The sequence below is a fragment of the Varanus komodoensis genome, unplaced genomic scaffold, assembly GCF_004798865.1.
Source record: "Varanus komodoensis strain SLA01 unplaced genomic scaffold, ASM479886v1 scaffold8, whole genome shotgun sequence".
Lineage (NCBI taxonomy): Eukaryota > Metazoa > Chordata > Lepidosauria > Squamata > Varanidae > Varanus > Varanus komodoensis.
This window is the reverse complement of record NW_025336481.1, coordinates 25,366,074-25,389,845: the sequence shown is the minus strand read 5'-3', so window position 1 is coordinate 25,389,845 and position 23,772 is coordinate 25,366,074. Positions and strand designations below refer to the sequence as shown.

General features: G+C 39.1%; 1 protein-coding gene across 3 annotated transcripts in view; it reads right to left on the bottom strand.

The window, feature by feature from the left end:
• Nucleotides 1–313: 313 nt before the first annotated feature.
• Nucleotides 314–23,772, bottom strand: part of POC1B (POC1 centriolar protein B) — a 33,601-nt gene continuing 10,142 nt past the window's right edge. For 2 of the 3 annotated variants that reach the window (XM_044455783.1, XM_044455784.1), the window contains exons 7-12: nt 21,227–21,360; nt 19,141–19,209; nt 18,752–18,904; nt 14,901–14,993; nt 1,629–1,871; nt 314–596 (exon numbers count right to left, since the gene is read on the bottom strand). In XM_044455783.1, the coding sequence (XP_044311718.1) occupies nt 498–596; nt 1,629–1,871; nt 14,901–14,993; nt 18,752–18,904; nt 19,141–19,209; nt 21,227–21,360 (791 nt within the window). In that variant the 3' untranslated portion in view covers nt 314–497. Of the gene's footprint in view, nt 597–1,628; nt 1,872–6,799; nt 6,952–14,900; nt 14,994–18,751; nt 18,905–19,140; nt 19,210–21,226; nt 21,361–23,772 lie in introns of those variants that run through there. The other variant, XM_044455785.1, reaches the window with a different exon arrangement.

The following is a 23,772-nucleotide window of genomic DNA, read 5'->3' as shown; positions in this document are numbered from 1 at the left end:
GACTCAAAAAAAAAAAAAAAAAAAAATCTATGCCTGAAGGCTATTGATTAAAAAGCTGCTGATTTGGGTTTCTAGTAATCAGGCAGCATGACTTCCACATACTTCCCGTTCAGGAACATTCCTCTCTCACAAGGCCAAAGTCCTTTTATTGACCTTACACACCTACTACCCATTAGTTCATAATATGTGTGCACTTCCTCCTCAACACCTCAGTCATCTTATATGGAAGGCTGGGCATAAAAGAGCCAGGGTTAATGCTCCAGATAATAGCCTTGCAGGCACTGTGTTTCAGAACAGATCGGGAGACAGGATATTCAGAAAAAAATCTCTACATATTTAATAACATGAAAAAAGTAATACATGTTCAGTGATCTTCATAAAAACTCTCATATACAAGAGGCACTTTTTTGCTCCAGGACTGCCACTTTTCACTAGTGAGAATATATTAAATGTGAGAATATATTAAGAATATTCACCAACATTTGTATTGTTTATTCTCATTGTCTGATAGAAAGTAACATTTTCTCTTGGTTCTCTAAGCACTCTTTCAGCTTATCTTCAGTCAAAGTAAGGCGCTGTTCCAGAATTGAGACAGTCTGTTTGGAAGGCAAAACAATAAATGGTTATTACTGATAATCACTAAATATACAGCATTATATTTGGAAAATTATTATTTGTATTATTTTAATACATTCAGGAAATCAGAAAACTGCAAGATTCAATTGAAATGTTCTGTCACTGAGCAATGGTTTAGTAATACACTGAAACTTTATGAACATTTACTACTTGGAATAATCTTTCCTGCCATGCCATAAATCTGGATATTTATGTTTGTGTTTTTGACACAAAATACTGATAAATCATATGCTCAGTGTCAACAACATAGCATTAGAGAACAGCTCTAAAGTCTGGAACTGCAGTGCTAAATACTGAACCTGGTAGAATATTCCTGTTCAGCAACTGTGGGAATAATGATATGGGGAAACTATACCTAACTTTTTATAATAAATAAGTCCAGAAATGAAAATTTGAAAATGTGTTTCCCCAAAAAGCTGAGATCACAGAACTATGTGTGGGTCTCTGCACTGGGGCCTTTTCAGATTCCTCCTCTCACACCTGCTGCAGCCCCTGAACAACAGAAACTGTATGTAACAGGCTGCAGCTAGAAACTATATGTGACAGGCTGCAGCTAAGGAATAACTCCCCTTCACTATTCTCTCTTTGGAGGTGATTTCTTCTTGTATATAGGCTTTTGGATCCCATAAATAGTTGAAAGGTGTGAAGGACAAATGTGAAAGACAAGCATCATATATTTCTGAATTCTGATTAATTTATTTCAGAATTCAACATTCCAGTGGTACGTGCTATGAAATACGTTTTCGGCTCCAGTTAAATGTGATGTTATAATAAGGGAATTACTGTTAATTTTAAAGCAAAAGCTTGGATCTGGCTACACTGAACAAGCCATGTTCTGTATTTCACAGGTACAATTAGAATGAGGCAATTAATAATTCAAACAAAAATGATCACATCACATGCTCATGAAAAGAAATAAACCATTTAATAAATGGCTCAGTTTAGAAAGTGAATGGCAGGCCTTCAGACATGATGGTGTTGGGGTTACTTACAAGAGTCAGAACATCTAGCTGCTCCACAATGTGTTCTAAAGCATTGGTCAGAATTGGTGAAATGCCTACAGGCTCATCCATGGTGCCTGCTTCATCCACCGTGTGCACAGCATATTTGTTTTCACCATCCAAATTCCTGTTAGATACAGCTGGAGAGAATAAACCCAGAGGAGGATGCAAGTCTTCACTGTTCACTCCATCTCGGTGCAAGGAAGGCTGGGCTAAAGAGGTTCTTGTCCTTGTCTTCATTTAAAAGGAAAACAGATAATATATTTATGGTAAGACTAAACATCTTCAGCTTTCTGGGCTGTGAATATCCATTTTTCCTTTCAAGAAGCAAACCTGAAGATAATTATTGCAGTTGCTACCCTTGTATACCTGTTTTCACAAAAGTATGTAAAAGATTTATCCTAACCACTATCTAATCCATCTTACATTTTTAAATTCCTATTTGGATAATTCATCTCAATTTTCCCCTTCACTTGCTGTTTTGCTAACCTCCAAATGAATTTTACTAGTTGTTCTTTGCTATCACAGGTAAATTTAATGATCTTGATGGCTATTGACATGAAGGCTTATCATGTGATGAACAAGTGCACATGGGCTGGGATCCAAAGATCCATACTAGTTCTGCTTTTCCACAAACATCAGTTTTCCATGCCAAATATAGCAGTTGGTGCTCCCAAGACTGAGAGGTGCTCTGAAGGGGGAAGAAGTGAAAATCAAAGAAAAAAGAAGTAGCTGTTACTGGAGGAGATGAAGAGGTATGGAAGGAAAGGGGAAAAAAAGAAATGGAGAGAAAACTTCCTGAAGTTTCTCTCTTTCCCCAAGCCTTTTAGGATTGTCTAAACTTTTAAAAGAGCACCTGAGGCTCTTCTCACTGCTCACCTTTACCTCACTGCTCACAGGAGGGCCTTTTCCATAATGGCTCTACACTTCTGGAATGGGTTGCCACTGGAGGTCCATCAGGCCTCATCCTTTAAAAGGTTTCAAGAAGGCCCTAATGACCTCCTTGTTTTCATTGTCCTTTTTCCTACTTATGTTTTATTGGATGGTTTGGGTTTTAGCTGCAACTATATTTTAGGGTTTAGTAGTTTCTACGCAAGATGTTTTGTTACTTTTATTGTTGATGTTGTTATTTTTTATCATTGTAATGTAGGCTAGAAAAATTTTAAATAAAAGTAAATACTGGGGACAGAAGATGCCAAGGAATAAAAAATATTCTTTACTCTAATTGCCATTTCTGCATTTTCGTCATCTCAGTTTACTAAGTGGTGGGGGATTGTGGTGTTAGATCTGAGCAAGCAAGAAAGAAATGATTTTGTACTGGTAGATCTCTGTGTCACACTGTCAGTCAGGGGCCAAGTCTGGTCCACAGTACTTCTCAGATGTCCACATCTCCTTTTCCCCAATCCCTGATTGTTTGAGGTTTTCCTGGATTTTGTGCATTTTCCCCACATTATAAAAGGTTGAAATGCATCTAAGGCTTAGTTACTGCAGTAAGAGCTTTAAGCTAAACTATGGAATTAATTTTGGTCCTTCATTTTTGGCATATCTACCCTTGGCATGAGACCCCCAGAAAGCTTCTCCCATATGGAATTTGGCCCTCAGCCTGAAAAAGGTTGCATACGTCAGCTTAGGCATTTTAATATGTTCAACCTATAGCACATTTGCCTGATCCTATGCTTAAGTGTCATAAGCAACCTATGCTACTCAGACTATACTGTGCAAGAGAAGAGAGGTGTTCTCATACAGCATAGCTGTTTTGCACAGGAATCAGTGCTTTGGAAAGGAGAGAATCAGACTAATGTTTGCAACTTGCATGGTTTCTACACTCCTTATTAATGCACAGAAGCTGCAAGGCTTGTACAAACATACCCAAGCTATTTCTAAAAGAGAAGGAAAGAATAAGTAATCCCAGGGAAGCCTTTAGGGAAATAGCTACGCTTCAGCAATAGTGGATGTCTCTATGTGTGCCCTTACACCTTAAGCCTTAGGAATGGGCTGTAAATCTGCAGCAATGCAGAGATCCCCAAACTGCAAGCAGCAAGACTAACAGGATTACTATCTCCCCCTTAATAATGAAATCAACATTTTCATACCTCAATGTTATTCTTACTAATTTAACTTAAAGCTACCCAAGCATTTAGAGGCCACTAGGTCATTTCAGAACAGAGCAGGGGGAAATCCCAGTGACTTGGGGAAACAAGCCTAGCTTCTTAGTTGCCGCCTCTACAGCTGTGCTTGCAATAACGCTTTATTTATTTATTTGCAAAGAATGACAGCTGTGTTAAATGTAGCACAGCCACGGCATTAAATAGCAGCTGCCTCTTGGCCATAATCAGAGCAATAAGTGAGGCTATGGTGCTTTAAACAGATTTAAGGTTTGGGGACAGAACATGTACTTGCATGCTTTGGAAGCCCCATGAGTGCTTGCTTGCTGTTGGAGACAGGTTTTAGGAAAGGTTCCAGCATTGTTCATTAAGCCATAGTTATTGCTGTTTAGCATTTTAACTCAGAAAAAAAATCCAGCCTATAACAGGAGATGCCAATGCTCCTACTGAGTTTTATGTAATCAGGTCCTGTTCTATTTCCTCAGTGTCAATATAGGCTCCAAGTGCGGGACACTGGAGAGAATAATGCAGTGGAAAATCACATTTTGGATTAAACTTATGAGTAAATTTTAAAAGCTGCTGTCTATATAATGTTGATGTTCCTCATAATCTTTTCATATCTTGTATTTCACTCTTCCCTAATCTGTTATCTTCCAGATATGTTAGGCTTCAAACCTAACTATTCCCCCAGCCAACATGCAGGGAGTTGTAGTCCAGCACATATGGGTTGGAGAAGGATGCTATATTTAATTTGCATCTAGAAATGCAAACTAAATATGGCTCAATTTTCTCTTTATCAGGTAAGAAAGAAAAGAATATACCATAAGCTAAAATCGTCATAGTTTCTGTGCTCCCAAAGGTGAGAAATTCCTTGCCAGAAGTCAACTCTAAATATACATGCTGCAGGAAAAAGCATATACAAGTACTTTCATAAGCTGCAAATACTCTTATGAAGACCACATATGCCAAAAATAACAATTAATTATATGGGTAAATAAGTGTAATAAAGATTGGTCTTCAGCATCTCTGTAAACAGGTAGGACGGGAAACACTTGAAATGAGGACAACTAACTTGAAACCACGGAAGCATTCCTCCATTTACAAGCAGATTTTTTTAATGAGCCAATTTTAATGGGCACCAAGTTTCTTCAAACCATGTGCACAGATCCTAGGAAACACCTCACAGCTTGATCTAACAGTGAAGCTTCTTAGTTATGATGATGTGCTACCTCTCTCCTTACTGAGCTGGAGTTCTCATCAAAGTAGCTCCCCCAAAGCCAGCCCTCACAACATCTTCCCCTAAACACATCCACTAGCTTCTTGTCTTCCTACCTTGCTTCTGAAGCTCAAGAGGACACAGCTGCTTTCCCTGCATCGCCCTTACATCCCTCATGGCCAGAACATCCCTCACACACATGAACATATGTCATCTGGATTTTCAATTTGTAACAGTTCATAACTGATAAGTACTGAATCTCCTCCAAGCCAACCAGTTCACCTGCACTACCTGAACAGGCAATTCTCTGTGGAAATATTTTGTTGAGATCCTCCTCAGCCTGATAAGTGAGGCTGTAATACTGGAAGTAATACTGCCCAGTATTCAAAAAACCTAATACTGGGCAGCCAACCCACATCTTCTAAACAACAAGCCATATTCTCTACAGCACTGCATTTAAAATACAACTGGGTTTAAAAGAGTCACACAACTATTTCCACACAAACTTTGGACTTGTTTCCTAAAAATGGTAACCTTCTGTGTGTCATCTATTCTGAACCGGGCTTCAGCCATTTTATAAAAGGATCCATTTTCCACACTGGCTGGCATTCCTGAGAATAGAACCACAGCAAAAAGCACCAAACTGTCTGGGAATGGCATGCAAAGGAGATGCTTCCCACAACAAACTGACAGCTTCCATAACGTATTGTTCTCAAGCCAGCAAAATCTCTCCAGTGTGAAGCTATCTTCCTTCCACACAATGGTAAACATTAATGAAAGTTGCTAGGCTAGCAGTTTATATAGTAGGCTAGAAGTTTATATTCATCCATTGCTTTGAAGATACAGAAGTAAAAAATACCCTCAGTGGGCTTGACACCTGTCTAGGAGAAAGAGATATCTGGGAGACAACCAACTACACTGTTCTTCCCTATCTCAACAGCATCTTAACAGACTAGCATATTGGGTCACTTATCCATTCTTTCACCTTGCCTATTGGTAAGCTACCTGTAAAGTATTTTTGAAATCGAGTGGGCTTTCAAAGGTAGATTGTGGTAAGACAGGAGGAAGTCTCCTGTTCAAAAAGGGGCAGGAAATGCCACTAGGCAAACCTAAACAGGTGGGCATGTCTAAAGTAGTTTTTTGAACTTCAGCCAATGGTGAAGTAATTGGGATGGGGCAGCTTGCTTACAATCACCTAATTCTAAATATTTCAGCGTTATTTTTTTAAAATCAGCATATTATAAGAATAGGGCACTTCTAGTACTGCCCCAAAAATAATACATACCCAATGTTAATTCAACTAAGACTGAAATCATATGATACCCAAGAGCAAACACAACTGGATTTAATGGGATTTACTCCTGAATAAATTTAGGAAATGACTGCATGCTATTCTTTTTTCTTTACTCCCTTTCAAATGGTCAATGTAATTTCAGACTCACAGTTTAAACAAAGTTTGCAAGTCTCTAAACTACTCTACAGCAAAAATACAAACTAAGGGGGAAATTCTGTGTACTGCCACCCTTTGATGCCTTTGGGGAGAAAAAAAAATATTAAATCTGCCACAAAGTCTGCCACCTCTTTTCAACAAACAACCTAAAAACCAAGTGCATGCAAATGAGCAACATGAGGCAATTCCAGTTTTGCCAATACAAGAGTTTGCGAAATCTGCCAAAAAACAGATGCTAATGTTAGACAATATATACCAAATTGTGAAATAAATTATATAAACATTCAAGACCACCATCTACTAGAATATTATACAATGAATGTGAAAGTGCACTCTGTTCATATAGTTCTATTTGAAATGACTCAAAAAACAGGAAAAATAAAACTCTTACCATGAATTCCTGTTTCCAGGACTCCTTGAGGGCATTCTAAGATTCTTATCGTTTGACTCAACCCCTTCATAGCCAACGTCTTGCCACTCTCCCCTGGTACCCCAGATCGGAACTGGAAAAACAGGCAAACCTCTACTACCTCCAAAGCAAAACTATAAATAAAACAAAAATGAGATTACCAATATGGTAACATCAAAGTTTGAAAACCAAAATCTAAGACTGAAACAAGCTATCGTCCATGCTTTCTCAGAAAATGGTCTACTACTCTGTGTGGCAGAAGCCCTAAAAAACTTAGCTATTCCCTCAATTCAACCACAGGACTACAGAGCTGGGCAAATGCCCTCCAGGATTTCTGGAAACAAGAATTCACATATGACCTTCCTTTCTCCTGGGACTCACAGAAGACGTTCGAAGATTCTTATCCTTCTGGATATACAGGAGCAATGCCACCACTGTAGCCCAGTAAATTAACCTTAAGGCTGAACCACATATTCCAAAATTCCTCTCAAAAGCAGCATTGGCTGAAGAGCCTTTATCCACCTTGTAATATTTGGAAAATATATACTGATACCCATGTGGAAGTCCCACAAATATCCTCAATGGAGAACCTATCTCACAAGGGAGCTGAAGTGGCAGCCACCCTCTTCTTCCAAAGACATATCCATGAGGGACACAAAGATTCATATTTTCTATGTGCTGGTCTCCTGTTCAAATAAAATCAGAGATCCCTCTGCACACCATACTTATGCCAATCCTTTTCTTCTTGCTGCTTAGGATTAGGGCAAAAGGGTAGAAAAAACATCTCCTGGGACCTACAGAATATTGAAATTTACCTTGGGATACAAGGTAAGTGACAGATCACAAGTAAGTATGTCTTTATTGACATGAAATACACATAACTGAGGATTAGAGGACAATGTCCCCAACTCAGACAACCTACAAGCAAAATTAATGGCCACTAAATTTTTTTTGAACAAGTCTAATGGAAATTTTCCCCATAGACTCAAAAGGGGAGACACTGTCAGGACCCAATTTAAGTTCCAAGAAGGAAAACTACAGATACAAAGAAGAATCAGCAATGCCACCCCTTTAAGGAACAAGCAGATACACAGATGGGAAGACAGTCCCTTTCTGCTCCTAAGGATGCTATTTAAAGCTGCAGCCTGCTGTTAGAGGATACCTAGACATTTTTAGAATCCTGCCTTGTGAAAATCTGTAACAACTTGGATCTGCCTCTTCTGAGGATTTTCTTCCTTCATATCCAAAACTCCACCTTACAGTGATCCTTGATGCTATGTGCATCAGGAAGGGCTGCAACAAGTGCTGCACAGGTCATGCAAAAATGTGACCAACTCAGTTTCTTAAAAAGCACCATCAGACCTAGGAAGTGTGCAGGCAACACACTTTGTTCATGTTCTATGTTTCTTGGCACCCAAGAAAATAAAATCGTATTTCCACACTCTGTGTATTTGAACAGATCCTCTGTCTTTCTTGCCCAGCTTGATCATCACTAGAGAAATCTGTATTCAGTAGAACCTCTAGTGTCAGAAGGAACGTGGGGTTTTGTCCCCTTGCCAGAGTTTGCAAATGAATTAATTACTATGCTTGCTTTAGGTAAGAATCTATCATTCTTGGGTACTTGTGCTTGTGGTTTGAGAAAACTAGAGGTATTAGAAGAGCCATAGTGATGAAAGCTAGTTTGAGACAAGACCTTGTTGTCTTCTTTTTGTATTTAACTTCCACCAGGACTTTCTGAAGAGGCTCCCTATAATGGGCAGCAATGAAGGAACTAGAAAAACCAAGTATTAACATGTTTCACTGAAGTCTGAGGCCAAGGTCATCCACGCTATTTTATTTCCAATCACTATTCATGGATGTGAATGCTGGACAGGGAAGAATAATTTCAGGAAAAATTTTGGTATATTCAAAACATGGTGTTGGAGAGAGTATTGCAAATACCCTTGATGAACCAAAAGATGAAGAAGTGGGTCCTAGATCAAATTAAACAAGAACTTGCTCTGGAAGCAAAAATACTGAAGATGACATACTGTGAAAAGTATGAAAAGCAAGATTCACTGGAAAAGACAATCATGTTAGAAAAAGTTACAAGCAGCAGAAGAAAAGAGCATATATGAGAGCCACAGCTTTGAGTTTACATGAGCTGAGAAGGACAGGCTATTTTTGAGGGCATTCATTCAAAAGGCTGCCCTAACTCAGAGATGACTTGATTGCACATACAACCAAAAAGGTCAAGGGATCCACAGTCCAGCTATATAGCCATACATTTCTGTAAGCTACTCATTAGCTGCCAAAGTCTTAGGCTGAGCCTGAACTACATTCATTAAGTAGCCTGCCAAGTGTGTTGCAGTATGTTATAATGTTATGCAATCTGTCATTAGTTCAGGAATGGAATCCAACTATTCCACATCCTGAGCCCATATGTTCTAGCAAATGTGGAATTTGTAACAGTTGCTCTAAATGCCGATGCCGAGACCTTGAAGTCCTTGTGAAGCACTGACTCTATATGTTTGTCACATAAGTTCCTTGACCCACTTTCTCCATCAGTAAAAAGAGCTACTGTGGAGGTAACTGTTGTAGAAACTCGGGGTAAATATGGCAGTTTGCAAGAATGAGGGAAAGACGCTCTTTTCATCCCTTCTGCTGACATACCCTCATCTTGGAGCACTGTGTTGACTTGACTCCTGCAGGTGGAGACTTTGTGGTAGAACTGGTAGCTTCCATCTAAGTTTCCAACTCTGTCCCACTGAGTAGGAAAGGAGAGAAACTTAATCTAGCTCCTGTCTGCACGCCCTCCAAGGAGAATGGGTGGCAGGGACTGCTTGCTCCAAGTTCCTGTGCTGCAGGAGATCAGGATCAGGATCTCTCTGGCCCCACTGCTGAGAAGATGCTGTAAGATCAACAAATACCCTCTTTCACTTATGTTTAAAGCCCAACTACAATAATTAGTCCACCACTGGGGGTGGGGCAGGAAGTGGAGAACAGCTGTAAAAAAGAACAAACAAGCTCAGTGAGCATGGAGTCCACTGAAGGTCCTGTTTACTGCCAGGGGACAGGGCAGTTCCTAGAGACCACGGATACCCCTTCCTTTACAGGAGACTGGTAGGTGTTGTCTCTGCCTACTGACAGAAAAGGAGAAGCTAATCCCAAAGGATAAGGATCTTCGAAAACCCTCTATGAGTCTTGGAATACATAAAAATTTGAAAAATAAACAAAAATAAACAAAGCTTTCCAAAAAAGACAAGGAGCTCCAATGCATGCAGGTTCTTTTTTGTAAGTGATGTCAACACTCTGAATGCTGATCTGAAATAGGGCATATACCTCTAAGTTTGTAGCTAAGCTTGTCAGTATCAACCTGTGATCCTTCAATAGCTAGACAGAATTAAGAGTTCATTGCAGCAGTCCTCAAGGCATAATTATCTGATCTTTCTTCTCATCTGTCTCTTGTATTGAAAAAGCATATAAAACTTTTAAAAAGCCAAAATAACCTTGCTCTATATGTTTACTATAGTTAATTTGTACCCTGCTCTTCAGGCAGCTGCCTCCCAAAGCAATTAACACAAAGTGAAACAGAAAAACAATAACTACAAAAATCAATCATATAAATTGGTTGAAGCCCCATCTGTGAGGGTGTTCAAGGATAGGCTAGACATGCACATGGTAGGCATGTCATGAGTGGAGCCAGCTGGAGGTTGGGGTCAGACTAGATGGCCCAGGAGACTCCTTCTGACTCACTCTGTTTCTGTTTCTAAATTGTATCATGAATCTGAAGCTGCAATATTATTTAAAAACACAACACCATTGGTTATTCAAGGACTACACCATAACCCATGGTGTCACAAAACTTGCCATAATCAGGTATTCAATATTTGAAATGGTCTTAAATTTCATTCCTCTGGGTGGGTTTACTCTATACAGGACTAATATTGTTACTCTACCCTGGACTGAATTAACTTAATAACGGAACAATGAAGGGACTTTTACACTGTACTTTTAACAGCCTAATGGCACAATAGCTCATAAATGTACTCCTCCTGCTGTTGCCATGACTTGTCTCACAGCTGCATTCATAGTACAATAAATGCAATCTAAACAGACAATTTAAAACAGGAGTAGGCAACTGTGGGAGCTCTGGGACCATTTTTACTTCCACAAAGGACTCGCCCATCTCTTTTCAGGCCATGGTGCAGTCAAGCAGAAAACCACTCCATAGTCCTAAAAGGACTGTGTAAAAGGGTTAAATTTAAATTGTTGCTTAACTTTCCACTTCAGTAGTGATCTGTGAGATTTAGGATACAATTTTATGCATGCTTTCCTTGGGGTAAACCTCAAGAAACACAGCAGATGACCAACTGATGCATAGTGCTTAGCTTTGGCTAGAACATGCAGACAGGAAATATCTGATACTTATCTTGCCAGCCAGAAAATCTATTACTATTATCACTGCTGTTTAGAATTATATTGTACATATATCAGAGGATGGATAATTGGAAATGAGAACACAACTTCCACTTCCACTAACATTACAATTTTTTAAAACTTTTTTTTTCTTTTTACCCTATTAATGTGTTGCACTCCTTGGAGCCTGTGTGCTCTCCTCCCATACAGACAGGACATACATTTAGGTATTAAAAAGAGATGTAAACAGATGTAATTTATCCTGCAACCTCAGACAGGACATATATTTAGGTATTAAAAAGAGATGTAAACAGATGTAATTTATCCTGCAACCTCAAATTTATTTCTTCCCCTCCCATGCTAGGATGGGATCATGTGCTACTGTCATTGGCAAAAGGATATATAAGCTGTTGTGCAGATGTCTGGAGAATACTTTGTTCATGCATCCTAGCCCTTTTAGATGCCTAATACAGTTAAGTCAAGTGCACTGCTCCGGGACACAAATCTCTCAAGCACTATTACTCTGAGATCTCCATTCATTTCAGTGGGGCATATGCCAAGATGGACTCACTGAGGTATTCAGCATTCATTTGCCCCATTTTAGCTGTCCATACGATATGATTTAAGGGCTTTAAAAGTGTTTACTTTATAATGATCCATTTACATTTTTTAAAAGTGAAAATGTTTGTACCTGGTTTAGTGATTAGTAACAATTATTTTCCATTTTATAAAATATACAGAGTTTGCTATCCAATCATACTTGATGGAACATGAAAACTTGCTGCCACGTATACATGTGCTGACCACGTTCAAGTTTAAAAGAGGGCAGTTACAGATTTACAGAGCTGCTGATTGCCAGCTTTATTAGCTGCCATTATGCTTACAGACTGGCAAAGGCATTCAGATCAGTAGTAAATCATCTTGTAGGTCAGCAGGAAGCTCATTATGGGCAGACAGTCCAAGTGACAGAAGCACTTTCTAAGAGGGCTAGAGTAGTAATTTCCTGTGTGAAAGGCTTGCTGCTGTTTCTGCATTCCTTAGGGTACAGCACTCAGAGAATGCTGCTTTTCCACAGGAAGAGGAAGGAACCAGTTGCTAGTTGATGTGTGGGCTGATGACTGTGAGGCATTTTATACATTCTTCAGAATCAGCTGTGAGAAAGATGGTCACAGCTTAGATTCTCAGAATTGTCTAGAAAGGGGAGGCAGGGATGGAAACATGCTGAGGAATTGCTGATGGAAACATGAAGTCACTGTTCACAAGAAAAGTACCAGGTAAAGTATCAGAGAAACAATACCTAGAACCTCTACATCTAATGCAATGGCACAAAGGGATGCCTCTTTCACACAAAGCATCTCACAAAGACTGTTCATGAACAGAGTGCCATGCATTATTGCTTCATTTCAAAATATATTTTCTAGATCTTAGAGTACTACAGATGTGTTGGATTGCATGGCTGGCTGAGGGCATCCTGTGAATTCAAGTTCAACACATCTGGAAAGCAACAAATGGTGGAAGGTTGTTAAGCGATGTTAGGACAAGCTTTCACTACTGTCAATGTTGAACAGTTGTTTTTCCAGACTGATACATTCTGTCAAGAAAATACTGTATAGTTGAAATATCCCCACTCTGGCCCCCAAATCAGGAATCTAGCCCAGGAAAGTAGAGCAGATCCTACTTATGATTTATTTAATTTCTAAACCACCCAACAGCTGATATTCTCTGGGCAGTTCACAAAGTACAATTACTTATACTTAATTGTACCATGACAGGAACTAATGAATCTTGCTCTAGGTTTTTTGTTTTTTTTTTTGGGCAATACTTTGATGGGTCATGAATGCAAATTAATTTTAAAAAACTCAGAAGAGTTGCTTTTTGTTTAACTATCTAAAGTAGTCAGTATCAGTGAGGATAAATACTAGGTAATGGGCATATAAGCTTCTGTATTTTTGGCATAGAAAGACAACAGAAATGGGTCTACCTGTTCAACATGTTATTGTTTACTGTTTTTCCTGTTGACAATTGATTTCTAGAGCCTATTTTGATATTCATAATACATGTTCAGCAGAACACTACAAAGCAAGAAGCAAATAGGACAATGGTAGTGCAAAAACCTAAAAAAGATGCTCAAATACATCATAAGGCTTATTAAAACACTTTAAGAGCAACAATCCTAACTAAATTGCATTTATATGTGAATTATTTCACTTTAAAGAGAAAACTTAGTAAGAACTCCGAAAATAGTATATCACTGTTTTTACATAACTCAGACACACACATATCACAAGACAAAGTACTGTTTAGAAAAAAGAGCCTAATTCACTGGTATCCTCAAATATGTAACCAGTAGCTGCAGTAAGGACAGATTAGTTAAGATGACACTTCCTTCATATTTGCCATGCTCCAAAGCAACTGCCAGCCTACTGAATCCCAGGCAGAAAGTACTGTGTGGCAGGCGACACTGCTGTTTATCCTGTATGATGTGCAGGAATGCCTATCATAGCACTCATGATTTGGCAAGGACAAAAGTCCCTTCTTAGAATTCTTTTCAGGGTATATATCAATATAGCCCAAGGTACCTTTATGATAAGGGAAGTCTGAATACAGGAGATTTGTACATTTTATTCAGGAAGTAAGCATTAAATATGCTCCAACATGAGGGGCTGAAGTATTTCCATGTTACCCAGAAAGTCGGAAGTTGGGACCCATGCAACCAAGGGCTCCTCAGTCTGAAAATTGGACACATCGGGCTTTTGGCAGCAGCACGGGAGCCACTTTGGCTTCATCTCATGCTGCTTTGGTCATGTGCAGCACTATGGGTTCCACCTAGTAAAAACTGGTACAATTTGCCTTAGTGGTACACTTCCACATAGTGGCAGACTTTGATACAATGTTTCTGCTCAGATGTACAATAACCCACTCTCAGGAGTGGAATATGGGTTGAGTGTGGTTTGTTCCTGACATGTGGGCTATTGTCTGAACCCAGCTGCAATTAACAACCCTTGAACAACCCACAGTCATTAAACAAAAACTGTGATTCTCCTTATGTGTTGGTCATAGTTAATAAGCTATAAAATCTGAACATGGGATATTTTACAACCAAAGATTACTGAGAAGCAAGACCAGTATTGAAACAGTAGAGGATAAAAACAAAATCCCAACAAAAAGATAGGTAAAGTCTTTTTGGCACTGCTTAACTGTTACAAGAAAATGCTGGCTGAAGCTAAAAGGGAATGAGGAACCTCTCTCAGACCAAGAACCAAATTCAATTTCAGAGACCCTCTCAAGGACGTCAGTAAAATGATGGGCAGAGCCAAAGGTGGAGAGGCTAAAAGCACAAATAATACCAGCATTTTTTTAGCTGAAAGCTCATACTGCCAGTCATTAAGCCTTGAAAGAAGCATGGCAACATTTTAGAATGGAAAAAACTGAACAAAAGCAGAGAAACCACTAGCAGAGATCAGGAGAGGGAAGGACCATGAGAAGTAGGTATGGTCATCTGGGGAGCTCTGGAAGGCTGCTAGGGGTACGAGAACTGGCTTGTGGACCAGAGTTTTCTTCCCTTCAGATAAGTAAGCTAGCCAGCAAAATCCTATCTTACAGAAAGTATTTCTCTAGATAAAACAGGTATTACTAACAATGCTTGGCTTATATACAGTGTGCCACTTTACCTTGAAAAACTTACCAAAGATAGTGGAGAAACAGAAGACGAAGCACTAATATCTACAATTGGTGGGTCAAATGTTTGCATATCTGTTACATCATAGCTAGGATTTATCTGTTGAAAAGCAGATTTGAAGATACTATTAAGCATGGGCATAGGGCTGAATAATCAAAGAGTACACATGGTACGATGTTATTGTTATTAATAGAAGTGTTGTAAACAGCTACTTGGTAGTAAAGAAATAAAATAAATAGAATATTACTCTTTGCAAACGATTAAATACAAAAATATTTGCTAGTCACTTATAGCACTTAACACACACCTTTATTTTGATACCTTGTTTATATTTGAATTATACCAAGATAACTGGGCATAAACTAAGGGTTATCATACATCTTATGAGTCACATTCTTAAACTAACCTCTGCTTTAAAAATGCTTAAAACCTTATCTAGAAATGCAAAATGCTAACAGATTCTTGCTATGGCAATATAACATCCAGAATATGCTTGCTGAATAATATTGATGAACTTTTAGAGATACTTTACATACAAGCAGATCACACTTAGGAAGAGCCCAGAATTATGAATGCAAAGGAAAGTGGGACTGGTGAGGACAAATAAAGCCCAATGAAAAGAAGCAGGAGACTCTATGCTGAATCTAGAGCAGAAACAATTCTTGATGAAGTGTATCTAAATAATTGATTCAATAAATGCTTAGGCTTCCTTCTAGACCAAAATTGCTGAAAGCATTAAAAAAAATCTAACGAAGAATGTTAAAACAAAATAAAACTCACAGAAAATAGCTAGAAAGCAAACAGCGGATCAGCCATCATGTTACGGCATTAAAATAGTCTTCAGCCCCATGGCAAATCTTTTTGAAAGTTTAATTTGGATTGAGACAGATGCTGAATGGGATCTGCTGTAGCAGCTGCCAAACAGGGTGAATGTGCTCCACTTCCCCTATCTGTCAGGAGAGGGGCTGTAGCATTTGTATCAAGTGAGGCTCTTAACCATCATGCCCTTCCCGGTCAAAAGTATTCAACTCTTTTTCACCTGACAGTATTCAAAATGATTACTCAAAATTGCAGTGTTTGTCAACTTTTTCAGGTAATCCCTTGATTTAGGCTGCCAAATTATACTAGACGGAAACAATAGTATGTGGTATTTCACCTACCATATTTAAAATTAAACTCAGTCTGAAAAAGCCTACTTCATACTGGGCTGTTTTCTACTGTATGATCGGCTGTTATGTTTTAGTGCCACCTATTGTGCAGTTAGAAGTCTATTCACTTAAGAAAAATGAGTATTCATTGAAAATGCCTATGAACAGCAGATACAGCTACAATATAGATTTGAATATACAAGTAAAATTGTGCCATGGTCTGCCTGGTTGTACACTATTGACCGTCGGTGAGCAGTATACAATGCCTGTGGACAATCCCACCAACTCCATTACACAAATGACACCAACTACTTGTGACAGTGAGTTGTAGCACTTCCAGGGTAAGCTCCATAACTGGACCAAATGTATTTAAATGTTCCCATATTTCAATACCTTTGTATACACAGGGTTCCACAAAGAGAGATTATTCTCTCTCACTTGCTCTGTGTGTGTGTCTGTGTGTGTGTGCACGCGTGTATATGCGCACACATCAGAGACAGAGAACAAACTGCACACTAATCCCAGGAAAAGATTTCTTATGACTTTGTTAGGAGGAATGTCTGAAAGAACTGTGGGTGAGCAGGTATATAAACTGCTCACAGATAGAGATCTTCATGTAACTAATCAAGAAGCATTATTTGTAGAGGCTGTAAAAAGGAATACAGCATTTCCAAAAACTACTGTGCACATGGTGAGCTGATTTGAGTGCCTAGTTCAACCTTTGACTGTCTTTTTGTTGTTGTGACAAAAATTTAAGAGCCTATGGTTATATGCAACAAAACCAAGAAGCTACCAAGCGAGTACTGATGTTCCTTCTTGGAACGAGGTAGATTGACAAAGGCCCCCTGCTCCAGCCACAAGCATTTCTGTCTGTTCTGGTTTCCTCCCCAAAGCACTAGATTTTCATTCTGGCATACAGAGTGAGCTGCTTGCACAATGCAATTGGGGGTTATCCACATGCAGAACAAAAAGCATTGGACTCTTGGTCAGGTATCTTCCCAAATTCCCCTGATCTTCCCTAGGATAGTGACAAGTGCCAGAAATGTGCTATATCCAACTGAGGATACATTAAACAAAGGAACATAGTATCCAGCTATCCATAAGGGGCTAGAATTGTTTGCAAAAATGTCCCAACTATGAGATGATCTTACTCATCTTTGTATTTTGAAATGCCTAATCTGCATGTGTGCTTCACTTCGGTCTATGTTTGTGATTATATTATATTATGTGTTCGGTTCTGTTTCTCTTTTATAAAACTGATTCATATTTTGACAGAAGTGTCTCCTTATGGGGAAAAAACAGTATTTACAATGGGTTAACACTGTAAAGCCTAAAGGGGACATGTGCATCATTATCTATAAAGAATGCACAGGAGTCAGAAAGTTGATCATAATACTCAAGGGTGTGTTCATTTCACCAGTGTGCATTTTAATATCCATTCTCTTGCCATACCTTCATAGTGTGCACTGAAAGATCTGTGCATGCACCAAACACATCCTCCATGTAAAATGTGTGAAAGACTGTCTGCTGTTTTAGTAGTAGCATATTTAAAAAGCCATTATATGATAGTATGCTAAGAAGAGCAAATACAAGGAGAAGCAAAATAAATTGGTAATACTGTAATAATTATAAAAGATACCATGTTTTTATTCATGGCTGTACTCAAACTCAGTAATCATGACAACTGCTTTTCACACCATGTAAATATTCTTCTCTTGTATGTGCACTTATTTTTTTCTGTTCCTCTCTATCTATATCTATGCCCAATATTATATAGTTGGTAAGGGCTGAATAGTTCTAGATGACTTATGGATCATGAGGATGGAGGAACAAGTGACTGTGCAGAAACTGCTTTACTGACTACACATCCCAGTGGGCTATAGATTCACTGACGACAGAAGCTGTGAACTGTATTAGTCATCCTGAATTTCCTTAATGTATCATTCTACTACTTCTTTACATATTATATTTATATTCCTCCTCTTTCTTTTTTAAAGATTTTAAAGTGGCTTACAGCATTCTCCTCCTGCTCCTCTCAAGTTTATCCCCACAACAGAAAGCCTGTGAAGTAGGTTGGGCTAAGAGTCTATGACTAGTTCAGAGTCACTCAGTTGGCTCCATGGGTAAGCGGGGACCAAAGGCCAGATTCCCTGAGTCTCAGTCCCATGCTCCTAACCACTACACCACACTGGTTCTCTTAACTACTACACCACACTTGTGATCAAACAAGCATCTCTTGTTCAACAAGATTAAGGGAAGATGTACCACACAAAATGTTTTATATAGTGCCAGCTTATCATTTTTATTTTTCAGTGCCTTAAAAACATCCTGAACTGCAGAAGGAACAGCCTACATTCTAATACTCATTCTCTAACTTTTTGACCATACACAGATAAAACAAATATAAAAAGAAAGTATTAGGACCTTGGAGCAAGTTCAACTCATATTTATTTTCATATTTATTTTTTAAAAAAACAAAGCCTGAGGAGAGAGAAAGCTCCAAGCAGCCCAATAAGAACTGAGGAGGTGGTGATGTTGACTATTAAGAAAACAATAGAGTAGTAGTAGCCTGGAAAAGGCATGACTATCCATCTAGTGCCTTGGACAGACACAATCCTTACTGCAATATTTTGTTGTAAACCCCAATTGTAGACAATTATTTGTTAATTCATCAATGGTTAAGCAGCAGCAGCAGCCATAATAGTTTACCTCAACAGACTGCGATTTTCCATCATGACGATGTGGCGATCGAGGGTAAATATCAAGAAGGTGAGGAGGTTCATCGCTCTGCAGTTTTTGCATATGATTCTTAATAACTTTTTTGTATTCAAATTCATCAAAATTAGTCTTCCACAGCAGCACCTGTAAGAAATCATGATTCATTATTTGCTTATGTTTAATCTACATTTTAAAAATCATAGTCCCTTTACTTAACAATGCATGGATCATATGGAGGCTTCATATTGTGACCTGCATGCACCAGACATACCCACACAGACATGCAAAACAGGTTCAATTTATAATATTAAGACAGTATTTCAGAAACTATTAACAAAGAGAGCCATATTTGTTTAAGAATTTAAAATGTTTAAACAAACCTGTCCATCTGCACCTCCAGAGGCAAATGCTTCCCCACCTTTTGAAAAGGCTATGGAGAGAACTGGTCCCTAGTGTACAAAGAGAAAAGAATAATAATTTTAAAAGCCCTTTTCCTATGTGCACTTTCCCTCCTCCTCCCACTTTGTGATCCCTGTTTCTTGCCTCTTTCCTAATCATTACAAGAGATAAATTCAAAGCAATAGGTATATATGGGCTCATATTGGCAGGTTCAAACAATGTGATAACTCATCCTGTGAATAAGTTACACAGTGTGGATTGCTGATGGAACAATTCATGTATGCCTGACACACAAAGAGTTTATTGTGGGTCCTTCCTATCCTTCCTCGGTACTCACTAGTCCTCCAACCAGCAGAGCAGAGCCCATCCTGTCTCTCCTTCCCTGCTCCAATTGCAACTTCATTGGCAGTCAGCTTCCCCGCACCCTACTTCTGGAGCCCACCATTGACAGTTGCTCCACAAATGCCAAAGTGACACTGTCACTGGCTCATTAATCGTTTTTGGGAGGTTGGGAGGCAGAAAGGTGCTCAACTGAGATCATAATGTGTGTCTCAGCCACACCTATCTTGTATAAGCTGCACATTGATAGGGGCCCAAAATGTGGATTCCTGCTTGGCCAATGTCCTGGTAAGTATCTGCTATCAAAATTTAGAAGGTAAACATCCATGAACAGTGACAAAGAGAGACTGTATACAAGTTACTCTGTGCACATTTGACAGCTGTTAATTGAAAAGCAAAGTGGCAAAGAGAGTTTTGCCTTGAAACGGGGTAATGAGTGTATTTCAGTTGGATATTCTAGTTTTTCAGTATTACCTGACAGCTGTTGGTCCCCTCCACTTTTCCTTACTTCCCTAAACCTCCATATACACCAGAAGACACAAACCTACCTGCTACCTTGCCCCACTTTCTACATACAATTTTACACGCATGTGCTCCAAGAAGAAATGTCAGCTTTATTATAAAAGCTTTTTCTTTGTTACTGTGCTGTTTATAGAGTTAATACAGTAGACCACTCATAAAAGACAACATTAAAACCAACTAGAAGTTTCCACGTAGTCACTTGTCCCTTTTAAGCTGAAATATAAATTATGTGTTGTTCTCCACTGTGAAGTTTTGCAGAGTTTCATTCTATCCCCATTTCTGGTTCTAAGCAGAAATAGAATTGAGCATGTAAGTGGAAGACACTGTCAAGAACAAGCAAATGAGGATTTATGCAGCCAAGTCCCCTGGGATATCTAATGGCAGTGGGCTGGAGGACTGACAGAGACTGAAGAGAAATAAGCCATGGTAAGCCACTGAGCAGAGATTGGTTGTTAGGAATAAGAAACAAACCACTAACCCATTATAGCAGTGGGAGAGAACCTATGGCACACGTACCACAGTGGGCACACAGAGCCCTCTCTGTCGGCACACAAGCCAAGTCGCCCCAGCATCGCCCCAGCAGCCAAGCATCAGATAACAGCATACATAGGGGCCATGCACATGCTTGGAAAGGAGTAGTGGTGCCAGGTGATGATGTCACAAGCCATGACTCAGTAGCCGTGACTCGTCCAAGCTTTCGCATAGCCGGTCAGTGCACTGCCAAGGATATATTTGCATGGACTGGCTGTGAGGTGTTTTTTCTAACTAAAACTCCAGTTTTCAGGTTTTATTATAGTGTTGGAACTTTGTGATAAATGTGTTTTGGGTTGCAGTCTGGGCACTTCGTCTCTAAATGGTTCATCATCACTGCACTATAGCTTCTTCCCAGGGTGGTTTAATGTGACAGTATTATTACATTTCCATACTGCTCATAGCCGAAGCTTTACATGCGCTCACCCAACATATGAAATAAAACAGGAACTTTCATTAATGCCACAAATGCATAAACTGGGTGCTTCATGTATGCAGCACTTGCTCACAGCACAATTAAATAGTTATGGCACACGTTGTTACAGTAGCTTTCCATTCAAACAAGCAAGCAAACATACATTTGCCTACACATTTTTGATCTGAGTGCTGGTAAATAATCTGTGGAACAGCCCTTAAAAGCAAAACCCAAGGATAGAAGAGATAGTAACAAGTTACCTCATGTCCATGAAGTGTATACAAGAGCCTTCCTCCTAAAAGATCCATAATCTTAAGGGTGCCATCACTAGATGCCGTGATGAGATAGTTACCAGAAGGATGGAAAGATGTGCAGTTAACGCCAGCTCTGTGAACTGATTTACATAAAAACAATTCAGATATTGATGCAAAAACAAGGAGACAGCAAAAGCTTAATTAGCTAACAACACATTCCTGAGCAGACTGTTTTGTTGTTTTCAATGGGATTTGACATAAGCATGGAAGGATTGCAGTTTAAGGCTGATTTCTTTCTTAAATACAGCTTATTGTTTAATTGGTTGTTTTTAACTAAAGCAATTTAGTGAAATGGAAGCCTTCTAGTATATAAACATTTTGACCCATTGTCACTAAACTACCACCATAGCTCCCTTTCAATGGTCTCTCGTTTTGCATTGCACTGTGCTTAAAAGAATAGCACCCTTCTTGCAGATATATACACTATTTCTTTTCCTCTGCATCATATTCAAACACTTTCCCCCGTTTTCTCTAATACCACACTTTTTCAAATCCTAAAAACCTGCTTAATGAACAACACCTTTTGTATCCACTACACAACACCTTAAATAATAGGCTGTTTACAAGAGCAGAGCAGGCCTGTCAAAGACAGGATATTTTGGAGGCCATTCACTGGGTCACCATAAGTTGGAGAAGACATGATGGCATGTGACAAGAACAAAATATGCCAGAAAGTCAAGCAGCTTCTGCTTTGCAAAGTGACAAGAGGTACTGGAAGTCTGGAAGGTATCGCTAAAATCTGCTGAGTAACGGTCAGGAATCCTGTGCTCTAGTACATGCATTGCCCTCCTGACTTCCACAAGATTAAGTACATATGAATGAATAGAGAATTGCACACAAGTTACCTGCTGCACTGGCTGACTCTATGGAATGAAAATTCCAGCCAACTAATATTTTAAATTGATAAAATGAGAGGGTTAGGTGACATCGCATAAGATGGGAGGTATACATCCTGAACTCTGTGATTTACCCCAGCGTCCAATCAGTATCCAACAGCTATTAAGCCATCCATGGCTTCAAGATGCAAGATACCTAGGGACAGGCTTGGAACCCACATATATTATCTAAAGCCCCAAAGAAGATACAGAGCTATTTTTCCCCAGGTACACAATATGACCTCTAATGAGGAGATACGATACTTTGGGGTACTTCGGATCTTACCACTGAACTCCTGAGGACTATATGGAAGGACTGACAGAATTTACTGATCACTTGTCTCCAATTAAGAAAAGTCTACAGGAAACAGCAAAGCATCAGAAGAGTGGAGAAAACTATCAATGAAGTCAAAAAAGAGCGCAACATTTGCCAAAACAATAAAACCTAGAAGGTCAAGCTAATTTCTAAGGGAAAAAGGAATAATTTACTAAAATTGATTTTTTGGGGAAATTATGGCTGTACAATGGATGCTTCTCGAGGGTTACTAAATCATGTGGAAGGATCTGACACTGAGGGGTTGCCTCAAGAATGACTGACAGTACTTGTAGAGTGTCATGAAGTAGACAAGCCCTTTTGGACAACAGAATGGGCAACAGGTAAGTGACAGCGTTGTTCAATTTAGCATTACCAAGATGAAGGCCCTTTATTAGGCAGGTCTCATGAGTTGAAACACCAGGATCAAAATATTCAAGGTTGTTTTACCATCTGCAAGAAAATATCCTGTACTGCAGCAGTAAATGGAAAGTGATGCATAACACTACATTGTTTGCATTCCATCTTTACCCTGCCTTTGTTCTTCTTGCAAGGAGCTATTCCTCTCCCTTTTATCCTCACAATAATCATTCTCTGAGGTAGGTTAAAGCCATGACTGACCCAAAGTCATGCACTGAGCTTCACAGCTGAGCTGGTACTAGAAGGTAGATCTCCAGAGTCCCGATTCAACACTCTAACATCAATATACCACACTGGTCTCTACCATTTTAAGTGAAAGACAAGTTAAATATTCTTTGAGAAGAGTTCTCTTCTCACCTGCAGATGGTACATAATGACACCGATTATATAACTCAATGAAGGAGAGCTTACAGAATCTGAAATGACTGGATCTTCTGACAGTGAAAGATTACCCTGATGGCTCAGTCTTTGGAAAATGAGAATGAAGTGGCTGAAAACGAGATCCTAGTAACTGCCGAATGCAAAAATAGAGCATTGAAACAATGCAAGTCTTATCAGACTGGTTATATTCTGTAGGCTGTGCTCAAACCATCTTCCTTACTAGGGAAAGTATGTGTGGCTAGAATACACTTTTTTGCTGCCACCTTGTGGCTCAAAAAAAACAACACTACCCAAGTTTTATTGAGATGGAGCATAATCATCTTCAATATTCTAATTATCTTCATAACCAAAGTTTCAACATACACTGTCAAAAAGAAGCAGTTTACTAAATGATTAATAACAATATTCAGACTAGGCAGTACTGCAAACTGTGACAGGAATGTATAATGGTTCTAGTTACTGGTTTTACAAAGTCATGCTAGTACTTGGTTATTGCAGTGGCA